The following is a 13,341-nucleotide window of genomic DNA, read 5'->3' on the forward strand; positions in this document are numbered from 1 at the left end:
ATCCGAACGGTCAGACCACTTCGTGACTCAAACATTAGACAATTTGGTAACTGGATTTGCGCTCAGAATTGGGAGGAAGTTATAGCTTCAAGCGATATTGATACTGCCACAGAAGCATTAGAAAATAATTTGTGGCGAGCGTACCAGAAGTTCTTTCCAGAGGTATCATATACATGCAGGAAAAATGAACCCCCTTGGATGACCAAACGGTTAAAAACGCTGATCAGAGAAAGGGATCGTTGCCAGAGTCGCTGTCAACTTGAAAGACTTCACGCTCTGAGGGGAAAGGTGCGCAAAGAAATTGAAAATGCCAAAACTAAATGGTACCAAAGACATATGAGAAGAATTCTAGAAAATGGACAAGGTTCTTGGTACCAACAGGTTACGATCCTAACAAATCGTCAGCCAAAGCCATGGCGCCTTGGAGCGGAAACGTCGGATGCTCCAACAGCGGACCAAATCAATGACTTCTTCGCAAATATTTGCACAACCTATGGACCGCTGGATGCTTCACAACTACCGTCATACTTACCGGCGAACCGAAGTGCAGTGGACCTGCAGCCATGGCAAGTGGCCTATCATTTGGCCCATCTCCGGGTTAATATGTCGGTCTCACCATGTCAACTACCAGTACGACTTCTCAAGGAGTTCTCTGTTGAACTAGCCGTCCCACTCACTCACATTTACAACTGGTCGATACGAGAGGGTCACGTTCCACTGATATGGAGAAAAGCAACTGTTACCCCTGTGCCCAAGAAGCCCTGTCCCGTGGCACCTGGTGAACTTAGACCCATTAGTCTAACACCCACATTTAGCAAAGTGCTGGAAAAAAAATAGTTGTACCGTTAATTGCGGCGGACATTAGACCTGCGATAGATCAGTATCAGTATGGTAACATCAAAGGAGCCTCAACCTCTCATTATCTCATTCGTTTGCTTCATAACCTACTCACTGAACTGGAAAAACAAGGTACGCTGTTTTCCATGGTTATGTTTGATTTCAAGAAGGGCTTTGACCTTGTCGACCACACTATACTGATGCAGAAACTGATTTCGATGGGACTCAGGGCTGATTACACCAAGTGGGTCTCCTCCTTTCTATCAGACCGGCAACAGCGCGTAAAGATGCCGGATGGTTCCTTGAGTGGGTGGAAGAAAATAACATGTGGTACGCCCCAAGGAACATTGCTCGGGCCTATCGCATTTTTAGCCATGATTAATGATGCTGCAAGAAACACGCAAAAGAGATTGAAGTACGTTGATGATTTGACCATCTTTCAGTCGTGCTCAATCGACAGTATAGATGAAACGAGCACCTTACAACTTGTGACAAACGACATACACCAATGGGCAAACAAAAACAAGATGGTTATCAACACCGATAAGTGTCATGTGATGCACTTCTGCACAGCAAAGAAACCCATGATCTTACCGGACATCACGATAAATGGTGACAGCATACCAATCTGCAGTACAGCCAAACTTTTAGGTGTAAATATATCAAATAATTTGACTTGGGAAGAACACGTCAAAAATGTTGTGGCGCGCGCATCTAAGGCTTTATATATGCTCTACATCTTGAGACGATACAAACCACCTGAAGACCAATTGGTTAAAGTCTACACGACCTATATCAGACCGCTCTTAGAGTATTGTACACCAGTCTTCCATGCGGGTATTACTGCTTCTCAAGCTAAACAAATCGAGAGCGTGCAAAAACGGGCCCTAAAAATTATTGCAGGTTTTCAACATAGTTACCAGGATCTACTACAGAGGTTTGAAATGGATAGTCTTGCAGACAGGAGACAGAAGATGTCCCTCCGACAGGCGAGGCAATTGCTAAAAAATGCGGCTCACCGAGAAATGCTGCCACCTACGAGAGCAGATGTAAGCGGACGGAACACTCGCAACATGGATATGCTGCAGCCCTTCTGCTGCAGTGCTCGCTTAAGAAAATCAGCAATCCCGTACATGACCTCACTCCTCAATGAAGACATGTGTATGGAACTGTAGAACGTGTTTGGTGTGTGCGCGTTTTGTACTGCATGGAACATGTGCTGTATGAGAGAATCCTCAAAGCCATGTACTGAAAATATACCGTCTCTCTCTCTCTCTCTCTCTCTCTCTCCCCTGATGCAAAAACTTATGCTGCACGGTATCGAAATTTCCTGGTTCGCCGCCTATCTTCATGGACACACCCAGAGCGTGTCGTTGAAAAATGGGTCCGGTAGTAGAGTGCTGTCTCGGCCTCTTCCTAATACCATGGGTGTCTTCCAGGGCTCTGCGTTAGGGCCGTTACTTTTCACCATCTTCTCTAACAACTTATCGCTGTACGCGGGTGATGCCGTAGTCTTTCAATATGCCGACGACACCCAAGTATTGGTTAGCGGTCCTGCCAGGGACCTTGGAGTTCTCATCTCGCGCATGGAGGTTTCGCTCGCGTCACTCAACGAATGGTTCTGCGCTAACGCCCTGAAGGTCAACGCCAGTAAAACACAGCTCATTGTCTTCGGCAGTCGTCAAAATTTACGCAAATTGCCAGATTTCAGGGTATCGTTCCGTGACGCAGCGTTGCAGCCGTGCGCGCAGGTAGGGAACCTGGGCGTCACTTTTGACAGTACTCTATCCTGGGACGCTCACGTCTCCGAACTCAGCCGCCGGTGTACGGGACTGTTGATCGGTCTCTCCCATGCGCGCCACAGTCTCCCGGATGGCATCATTAGAACGCTCGTGACAGCACTCGTTATCTCACGCATCCAGTACTGCCTCTCAGTTTATTGCAATGGGTCCCAAAAAAATTCGATCGTCTCCAAATGTATTTGCTGCGCGCCACCAACGGTGGTGAGCGGCAAAGCCTTTCTCTGTCCGCGGGCGCAAAACTGTATAGCGACACCTACCGCTCGGCGTGAGCACTATGTGGCCCCCAGTGCAGTAAGCGCACGCGCGCCGTGCCACTAGGACGTAGTTTGTGCCGTGTTGTTTTCGGAAATAGTTTGTTGCGTCTGGTGCGGAACAGCAGTGCCGTGAGCCGCCTCAGGTTCCTGGCGGGTCTTTCTCACGTCGGGAAGGGTACTCAGCACCGGCATGGGCGGCCGACTCGCTGTTGGTGCTACATCGGTGCGGCGTGTCGGCATCCACACGCCGAGTGGACGACGCAGACGCTCTCGGCAGTTAGTCATTTTTTTCTATCTCCCAGTGGCATTGTGCGGCGTTTCGCTCCCGGCCGCGGCGCTGTCCGCAACCGCCGCGGCCCGATCTACTCGTGCGCTCCAACTGATAGCCATTAGCCGCCATGTTTGATCCTTTGTGGCCCGGGTCGCGGCGCGGCGCATTGTTTTCACCGCCGGGACGTGTCCCCTTACCCCTCCCCCTACCCGACGCGGGGCGTGGGGATGGCCGTTCCGATACGTGCCGCCAGGCGGCGGCACCGACAGGACAAAGCGATACCCCTGGTGTCGGCGGCGGCCGCCTGCGGGCGCGGTACTCGCCGCAGGGCGCTGATGAGACCGCCGGCGCGGCGGGGCGTCTTAGGTTCAGAGTTTCGGTGCTGGGCCATACGGACGGCAGTTACTCTCAGCTCCCACGTGGTGCTGGTCATAGCGGGCGCCAATGACCTCGCCTCACCCAACTGTCGGGTCCCTCCGTGGCTGCGAGACGTCACAGAACTGACGCTCGGCCTCCTGGCGGCCGGCGTCGGGCAGGCCTGGATTTTGCCCATTCCATCGCGCACCAGTTTCCGGGCCGGCGACGTGTCGGCACGGCTCTTCCAGTGCCGGCGATGGGTGGCCAACCGGCTGCTGCGCCGACTATTCCGCCACTCTCCGGTCCAGCTCATCAAATAAAAATTTTGAACTTCGCTGCTAAAGTCATTTTCGGTCGCCGTAAATTTGCCCATGTCTCTGACCTGCGAAAAAAGCTCGGGTGGTTGTCCCCGCGTCATATGGCTGATTACCAAACCCTTGTTATCGCCCACAAAGCCATTCAGCGCGGCGAACCCGAGGAATTGGCAACCCTGTTCGTCACAAACAGCGCTGTCCGGGAGAGACACTCCAGGCAAGACCACCTCTTTCACCTTCCGCGACCACGGCTGGAAACGGGTAGGCGGCGGTTCGGCTATCGAGCCGCAGCTCTACTCAACAGTCTCCCAACTCAGCTGTCGCAGCTGTCTCCCGCCCCCTTTGCCCGATCTGTTAAAGCCGCGATAGTGGACAGGGCATCAACTGATCGTCGCTGACCAACGGGTTGGTGGGTGGGTGAGTTGTACCTGTGGTACTACGAAAGTGTCTCTGTCCGTGCTTTGACGTGAGCGAATGTGTGAATGCTGTGAATGTTTAGATTAGCAACCGCGGATACGGATTCTGAGCAGTAATCGCCACGAACTTTCAGAATGTGGATCGCTCATGATTGTTCAATACAATACAATACTATACAATACAATATGACAAGGCTAAGCTAGGTGGCAGCACAGCCGCGCCGGCAGGGGACAGTGCCGCAACCAGCCGACTGGCATTTCCGTGTGACGTCAGAAACGGTGTCTCTCTGAGTGACCTGAACTCGGCGGCGCTACCCGGAGAACGCAGTGTTTTCCCACTTGCACGCATTACCAGCGATTAACTGTTGTAAACAGCCGTTACAGTGATGCTTACCTATGCATCGTCGCTGGTGTCAGTTCGATGTCGGGTATTTTGCAAATAGCTTGGGAAAAAAGTTCAGGCAGTTTGCAAAATGCCTGTTGGGTCAGGCAGTTTGGAAACTGCCTAGGCATTTTGCCAAATGCCTGGCGGGTCAGGCATTTTAGGCATTTTGCAAAATGCTCTGGTTTTCGCTTTGGCTCTAACATACAGGGTGTCCGGAAATTATTTGCCCCTCCATCAAATGGCCGCCATAATTAATAAACGAAGAGGTCATAGTTAATTTATCGATTTATCCCCTGCCCTGTCCTGCCCATTCCATCATCTGCTTTGGCATTCCATAGATCAAGATGTCCAGAGTATCCGCGCTGATTTTCAGCCACACCCAGTTCTATAGCCTTGGCCACACCTTTCACAGGTTCCTCTAAGTCTGTTTTCTGTGGGAGCTGGTTAGATCTTGCTGAGCTCCTCCCACATGATTCCCCATAGGTTTTCGATTGGGATTAGGCCAGGCATAGATCATATGAATTATGTTATCTATGGGACAGGTAATTCGATTTGACTTCCTACTTCATTTCAGTCTTCACCTTCAGCGCGATGACGCTTCGCCAAAGAGTTTCTTTCGTCATAGTACACAGTACACACCACGTTCCGGTGCGAGTTAGGCCTGCCAAACACTGGCCCCTGGCGCCTCTTTGAAGGTCTTGCGACTAACTGACAGCTGTGGATAGCTTGAGGCGCGGGCTTAGAAAATGTTCAACAGCGTAGGTACGGTGAGATTCTAGCTGAATGAACAAGGTACGAATAATTTCCAGACACCCTGTACGTTCGTATCACGCAGCAGCGGCAAATATGAGGCTGGTTGGTAGCCGAATTTTGATTTTGCTCTTTTGTTTCACTGGCTCACCTTTGCCAAACTGCATAGGCGGGCGGGCAGAGATGCGTGACGCTTCGTTTCCGTCCTTCTTTGACAGGATCTAGCGGCCGAGAGCATCGTGCGACTGCTGGAGCTGCACCGAGAACGTCAGTCTACACCCATCTTAAAGATCATTAAAAACCTGTGTGTCCTTATATGTTACGAAGTGTGTCCTGCATCTACCTCTTGTGTTCAGGTGATTAAGAGAGAGAGAGAGAGAGAGAGAGAGAGAGAGAGAGAGAGAGAGAGAGAGAGAGAGAGAGAGAGAGAGAGAGAGAGAGAGAGAGAGAGAGAGAGAGAGAGAGAGAGAGGAGAGAGAGAGAGAGAGAGAGAGAGAGAGAGAGAGAGAGAGAGAGAGAGGAGAGAGAGAGAGAGAGAGAGAGAGAGAGAGAGAGAGAGAGAGAGAGAGAGAGAGAGAGAGAGAGAGAGAGAGAGAGAGAGAGAGAGAGAGAGAGAGAGAGAGAGAGAGAGAGAGAGAGAGAGAGAGAGAGAGAGAGAGAGAGAGAGAGAGAGAGAGAGAGAGAGAGAGAGAGAGAGAGAGAGAGAGAGAGAGAGAGAGAGAGAGAGAGAGAGAGAGAGAGAGAGAGAGAGAGAGAGAGAGAGAGAGAGAGAGAGAGAGAGAGAGAGAGAGAGAGGAGAGAGAGAGAGAGGAGAGAGAGAGAGAGAGAGAGAGAGAGAGAGAGAGAGAGAGAGGAGAGAGAGAGAGAGAGAGAGAGAGAGAGAGAGAGAGAGAGAGGAGAGAGAGAGAGAGAGAGAGAGAGAGAGAGAGAGAGAGAGGAGAGAGAGAGAGAGAGAGAGAGAGAGAGAGAGAGAGAGAGAGAGAGAGAGAGAGGAGAGAGAGAGAGAGAGAGAGAGGAGAGAGAGAGAGAGAGAGGAGAGAGAGAGAGAGAGAGAGAGAGAGAGAGAGAGAGAGAGAGAGAGAGAGAGAGAGAGAGAGAGAGAGAGAGAGAGAGAGAGAGAGAGAGAGAGAGAGAGAGAGAGAGAGAGAGAGAGAGAGAGAGAGAGAGAGAGAGAGAGAGAGAGAGAGAGAGAGAGAGAGAGACAGACAGATGGACAGACGGACATACTTAAAGACAGACGGACTGACGGACAGACGGACAGACGGACTGACGGACAGACGAACGGGCGGAGTAGTCGGAACTTCGCAACGTGGATAGTCTGAGTCAGAAAATGGGAAGTCTGAACGCCTTGGTGATGTGCCTTCCAGGAGTGCCGCTCGGACGGCCAGCTGGGCCGGCACGGCTCCCAGCGCGGTATTATCACACTGGAGCGGTTGCAGCAGGTGAGACCCGCGGCCGCCCAGTGAGATGAGACGGCCCCAGCTATCACTAAAGGGCTTCCAGACGGGTGGGGAGGGGGCACTCTTCTAGTCCTCGCCGGCCTAGGAGTGCTATCCTACCTCCTTACGGTTTTTGTCTTGAATGTGGAACGGAAATGGAAATGGAACGGACATGTTTGGAAATAAGCATTAACCTTAGCCGGTTTTTTGATTGTATACATACCTACATATATTCCGTCATACCAAGGGAGGACAGATAAAATCCCCAACAGGGGCGGCGCCACCGGGGGGGGGGGGGGGGGCAGGGGGCAGCTGCCCCCTGGCACCAGCCAGGGGGCAAACATATCTTTTTGCCACCCCTGTAATACTGAAGGCCCTTTTGCTCAAAATCATAGGCCCCTTGTTATCTGTGACTTTGCTACCCCAGACATAGCCTCGAGACGCACCAGCTCCTTTACAAATGGAGGCCCGCTAATCGTATAGAAGGTTCTTTGTCAGAATTGGAGATCCCCTGAACAAAAAGGAGGGCCCCTAGACAAATAAGAGGCCCCTCGACAAATAGGAGGCCCTTTAGACGATTAGGAGGCTCCTGTACAAATTGGAGGCCACTGGGCAAATAGCAGGCCCCCGGATAATAAGGAGGCCCCCCTGGACAAATAGAAAGCCCCCTGTACAAATAGAAGGCCCCCTGTACAAATAGGAGGCCCCTGGACGATTGGGAGGTCCTCTGGACAAATAGGAGGCCCCCTGGAGAAATAGACCTCCTGTACAAATAGGAGGCCGTTGGGCGATAAGGAGGTCCTTTCGACAAATAGGAGGCCCCCTATACAACTAGGATGCCCTCTGGTCATACAAGAGGCCAGGGGCGGATCCAGAAAATCTCCAAGGGAGGGGCCATTAGAAACCAGGAGGCCCCCCCCCATAATCCCACCTGTTGGAGGCCCCATCTTCCCACTTGTTGGCCCCCCCCAAAAAAAACTGCGTCTATTGAGCTTATCTAGCTGTTCAGGCAACATCTCAACATCTGTGCAGGCTTGGAGGCCCTCTGTGCAGGTTAGGAGGCCCTGTAAAAGTGGTCATCTCTGTGAGTATAAGAGACCTCCAAGTTATGAAAAGCTTTACCAATCTTCTAACAAAGAAGTCTTCTCAGCTAGTCTTCTAAGAAATAACTAAGTGGGTAGGTTAAAAAAAAACTCATCGGATTTCGGCCACTTTATTTTCAGGAGGCCCCCTTTTCAGCTTTTTAACTTTTTAACTTTTTATTTTATTTTTGAAAAAAAAAATCGGCCAAGGGGGGGCCATGGCCCCCATGGCCCCCCCCCCTTGTATCCGCGCCTGCAAGAGGCCCCTGGGCAAACAGGAGGCCCCCTGGGCAACTAAGAGGCTCCTGGACAAGTAAGAGGACTCTGGACAAAAAGGAGGCCCTCTAGACAAATAGGAGGCCCCCTGGACAAAGAGGAAGCCCCTAGACAAATAAAAGGCCCCTGCACAGTGAACACATAGGAGGCCCCTAGGTCCCTGCACAAATAGGAGAACCTTTGTAGAAAAAGGTGGCCCTCCGTACCAATAGGAGGTCCCTGACAAAAAAGAGGCCCCCTAGACAATAAGGAGGCCTCTTGCACTTTGGGGCCCCCTGGGCAAATAGGAGGCCCCTGTGAAAATAGGAGCTTCCCCTTACCAAAAAGAAGTCCCTGGACAAGTAGAAGGCACTTGAACAAAAAGGAGGCCTTCTGGACACACAGCAGGCCCCCTAGACAAACAGCAGGCCCCTGGACAAATAGGAGGCACCCTGGGCATTGAGGAGGTCCTCTGTACAAAGAGGAGGCCCCCTAGACAAATGGGAGACCTTCTCGACAAACAGGCGCCCCCTGGACAAAGAGGAGGCCCCTAGACAAATAGGAAGCCCTCTAGACAAATAGAAGACACCCTTGGTAATTAGGAGGCCCCTGGACAAATAGGAGGCTCTCTGTAGAAATAGGATACCCCTGCGGCCCACCGTCATTTTTTAACATTTGCATTTGAACCATCTGAAGTAAACATTCTATTGGGTATTCAGTATGCCTAGTGCCTACCTAGGCTAGTACCTACTACCACACAAATCCATTTTTCCCAAACTTACCTCAAGACGTAGGTAGGTACTATGTATTTCAGACCCCATGAGACCCTGTTTTTCGGCGATAATTTCTTAAGTTTTTGTCTAATTGGCTTGAAATTATGACATTAGACATTGACATTAGACAAAAGCTCAAGCGCCGATTTTCACCAATATGGTCTCTTAACAAAATATCAATATTTAGAGCACTTGTCATAGGCTCGTAATGCTAATTGGATTTTGCACCCGGATAGAGGCTCGTTCGCTGCCGCAGCGGATTGGATGGGAGCGCTGGCCAATCACGTTGCGCCGGGCCCAACTTAACTCCGCCCACTGGCCGTGACCGCGCTGGGTCTATGCCGGCTCAGTCGGCGGCAGCACCGCGGAGAGGTCGCACGGGGGCCGCGCACTGGAAACACATGGAATCGACAGGAAGTGTCTGAGCGAAAGCTTGCTTCCTCATATTATTATTCATATTATCTTCATATTATTACCTTGGCCTTCACCAAAGATAATAAAGGAGTGCCCTTTTTGGACACTTTAGTTACTATCGAGACATCCCATGCAGGTAGGGCCAAACTGGAGACGGAACTATATATTAAACCAACGAACTCGGGCATAGTGTTACTCGGGCTACCTCAGCGCACCCCACAGCTACTAAGCATAGCATGATTAGGAACGTGTTCCATAGGGCCTACAACAATGCTTCCAGCACAAATAAGGCAGAATGTGGAGTGAGCAAGATTAGGGCATTGTTACTGGGTAATGGTTATTCGGCACAGCTGTTGAAAAAAAACTTCTATTGCAGGTCAGACAAGCGAGGTCAAAGTGTAGGGCACCGAAACAGATGTTGGGGGAGGAATACTTCCTTACCTTACCGTACATCTATGAGGATTTGCTATGCAAGGTGAAAAAAGTGGTTAAGAATCGGGGCTGGATGTGAAAGTAGCATGGCGTAATGATCAAAAGTTGAAGAAACAGTTGGAGCATGGAGCATATAGTGATAAACAGCATGGAGCGATATTCGCGAAAAGTCACAGGGCGAGGGTGTTCCCCTCCATTCCCCTTCCCCAGCAGGGCGGATTTAGTGTCTGTAAGTTCCTCCGAAAACGTGGTAAGCGTCCTTCACTGCACCACGCAAAATAACTGCCCAGTTTGGTGCGCTACGATGTCATGTAAAATTTGTCACGGTGGGGTGCACGATGCACGTGCTTTGTAGGTGCGAGCAGTTCTTACTCCTTCTAGGTCAAAACCTGGTAATTAATGCTAACGTGACAAAAGAAAAATCATTCCGTAATTTTCCTTGAGACCCAAGTAAAAAAACAAAAAAAAACAAGGAGCGTGTTTTTACGGGCTACCCGGTATAGACGAACATGACGGAGAGCAATTGTACAAGGCGCATTTCATTGATGTGACCCGCCATGGTGTGCCTACCCAGACTGCCGAGGAGCGTGCCACCCGTCGTGGCCCGACGTCCCACGACACCGGTGGGCCGCTTGCCGAAGCCGCTGCAACTCCGACCTCTGCCGAGCACACCTTAACCGGACAAAACCCTCAGGTACGACAGGCACTAACCCAGCCAGCCTTCCCAAGTGGGGCCCACATGGGCCCCAAGTGGGCACCAAACTGGGACCCATCTGGGCTTCTCACCTTGGACCCAGATGGGAATGGCATGGGCGTCCAACTGGGTCCCATCTGGGTACCCCAGACGGGGCCCATGTGTGACCCATCGGGGGCCCGTATTGAGCCCCAAATGGGCTTTCCCAGTTGGGATCCACACGGGCAGCCCAAGTGGGGCCCATATGGGACCCAGCTGGGATATATGTATGTATATTGTATATGGGTCCCACACGGGCTTTCCCAGTTGGGACTCACACGGACACGTGCAAAAAGCGCACATGGATTTTAATTGGGATTTGTTACCTAGCTTATGTCGTCCACTAGTTCCGCGTGAATCCCCCCCCCAAAAAAAAAAACAATATGGTCATACGTGGGAAAATTGCGTACCCTTTGCCTCTCACTAGATCCCCAGAGTCTCGAACTCAAGACATATGGAACATGATGCGGGGACCCTAACCAACCACTACACTACGCTACCACTGCAGGTAAGCGGCCGGCGGCCGGTAGAGAACGGAAGCGTGGATGCGTACCTGTTGTGAAAGAGGAGAAGAGTTTTAACGATAGTGACTAGTGTAGAGGCCCGAGCGGTCCGTTAGCGCCGTATTATTGCGTCTATTTATAGTCACCAACTGCTGGGGCGGCCGCGCCACCACACAACGAACGCCGGCGACACAAGTATCAGCGACCTCGCAGGGATGCGGGCAGGGGTGTGCCCAGGCGGCTGCCCAATCAGGAGTCTGTCAGGGTAGCGGCCCAGATCAGGCAGGGTAGCGGCACAGTGGAGGCGCCGGCCAAGTCCAGCACGTAAAGTTAGCCCATTCAGCCCATCTGGGACCTAGTTGGACGCTCAGACATACCCAGATGTAGCCCAGCCCACATTCGCCCAGATTCCCCACTTCCAGCCCATGTGGGCCCCATTTGGGATGGCTGGCTGGGAACCTACTTCGGCGGTATGATATGGACATTGGACAGGAGTAGTCTCTTTTGAAAGTATCGCTACTCTCTAAGTATCGCTATCGGTCCCTGGGCTGAGAGCCAACTTTTTGGTGCCGTAAAGTGGGGCTATTTGAGACAGTGGGGCTATTTGAGACAGTAAGGTAGTGGTTTAGTAAAATCGCTGTGAAATGCAAACCGTTTGATATGATTTCGTCATTTTTGCTTAGGCTGATGTGAAATTGAACAGTGAATGCCATGAATAACATTTTTGAAAATTTTGAAAATTTTGAATGAAATTTGGTTTAAAATACAAAATACAGAAAAACGCACAATTTAAATTGCTCGAAAAGGACCCCTACCTGCAGCTTAACATATATAGTTGAAGTTTTAACAGCTTCGCTACTGGGTGTATCGTTACTACCGTTTTACTGATAGGCTAAGCAAATTTTTCATGAAAATATGTTGTATTGTTAACGTTACTGCCGATTGCGTAACCCATTGTCTCAGAATCCCGATGATGCCCACCTGGTTAAACCTCAACGGATATGTCAAATAGCTGCTGATAATGGTGGTGCGATGCGCCCGAGAAGACTTACCGCCATCTACCTGAAGTGCATCGAACGTTCGACATAAGCAACACCGGTGAATCCATCGTGGTCATAAACGTGCAGTGGGCTCATCATGGTAGTTACTTTTAGCAGCAATCAATATTTGCATGTTCCTAGTGTAACATTATCAGCCATTGACCATTGACATAGCTGCGTAAATGTTCAAATGGCTGCTAAATTTGAATTCAGCTAACAAAACTACCATAGAATCATGTAAAACTCGAAAAAGTGAACCGAGGTCACCAAAGGTCAGTGACCTGACCTGACCTTCAGGTGACCTTGACACCCACCCTAATGCATGGGAGTAACATCAAATCACTTGTTTGAACGTTTGAAACCACGAAAAGCTTGCAAACGCGCGGCTAATGCGAGCCGACATACGCCGAATCGCGATTCCGGCCAAACATGGTCTCGGAAAAGAGGTCACAGGTCAAAGGTCATTTGGGTCAGGTTCATGAAATTTTCAGGTTAGGTGTAAAATTGATAAATGCGAGGGTACTGAAAGCTTCGTCGCGATCAACCGCTTTTCACGCGAGTTATTCGCGAAAAACCTTGGGGGGGGGGTGCATCAGCCCCCCCCCCCCTGTGCCGGCGAGGGTTAAACTTACCTATAGGTCCGATCGACTTCCTAGCTCGTCCCATGGCTTCCTGATCCAGTTCAATCAGAACTCACGAAAGGATTGTCAGTTGTCACTGATTCACTTGTCTTTGGTGCTTCAGTAGTCAAGACCAATTATCAACGCTCCTACCAAGTTTCTGGGACCGATGGTCATGGACCTCGCCCCAGTTGTGACGTCCCCCGTCCCAGTCTCCCGGTCCCTCCCTACTCCGTCGGCGGCCAAGGCCGCGCCGGTTCCCGCCACCGTTCAACTGGCGACGAGCTGTCGCGCTGTCGCCGTTTTTCCTGCGTTGTCTATGGCGCTTCACAACGCACCGGCTGTCGCACCGGCGGGGGTTTTCAGCCCCAGCTGTCTTCAAAGAGATGACGCTGTCAAATTTTTGTGCCATGGTCCATAGTGGTTTTCTATGGGAAGGCAGCTCTGATTGTAGCGGAAACGGCCTAGTTATCTACCTGAAATGCATCAACTGAGATGCTCGAATCTGTGTGTTTATTCCTATGGCTGTCGCCTACGCACACAGGCGAGTAGCAGTTTTTTTTTTCACCTCTGCTCGCAGATGGGCTCCCCTTGCAAACGGGTCCCTTCGCAGGTGGGCTTCTCTTTAATGGTCTTAGAACTTGAGGAAAAGTGGAAAATTGGT

The 13,341-nt window shown here is 50.9% G+C and overlaps 1 protein-coding gene across 1 annotated transcript in view; it reads left to right on the forward strand.

Annotated features, from left to right (window-relative positions):
• The window catches only part of LOC122369687 (TATA-binding protein-associated factor 172-like), a 192,592-nt gene that overhangs the window by 145,628 nt on the left and 33,623 nt on the right, over positions 1-13,341 (forward strand). The window contains exons 6-8 of the mRNA XM_043344609.1: positions 5,605-5,742; positions 6,754-6,828; positions 10,356-10,475. Coding sequence (XP_043200544.1) covers positions 5,605-5,742; positions 6,754-6,828; positions 10,356-10,475 — 333 coding nt within the window. The remainder of the gene's footprint in view (positions 1-5,604; positions 5,743-6,753; positions 6,829-10,355; positions 10,476-13,341) is intronic.

The sequence above is a fragment of the Amphibalanus amphitrite genome, unplaced genomic scaffold, assembly GCF_019059575.1.
Source record: "Amphibalanus amphitrite isolate SeventyFive unplaced genomic scaffold, NRLGWU_Aamphi_draft 001062F_arrow, whole genome shotgun sequence".
Classification (NCBI taxonomy): Eukaryota; Metazoa; Arthropoda; class Thecostraca; order Balanomorpha; family Balanidae; genus Amphibalanus; species Amphibalanus amphitrite.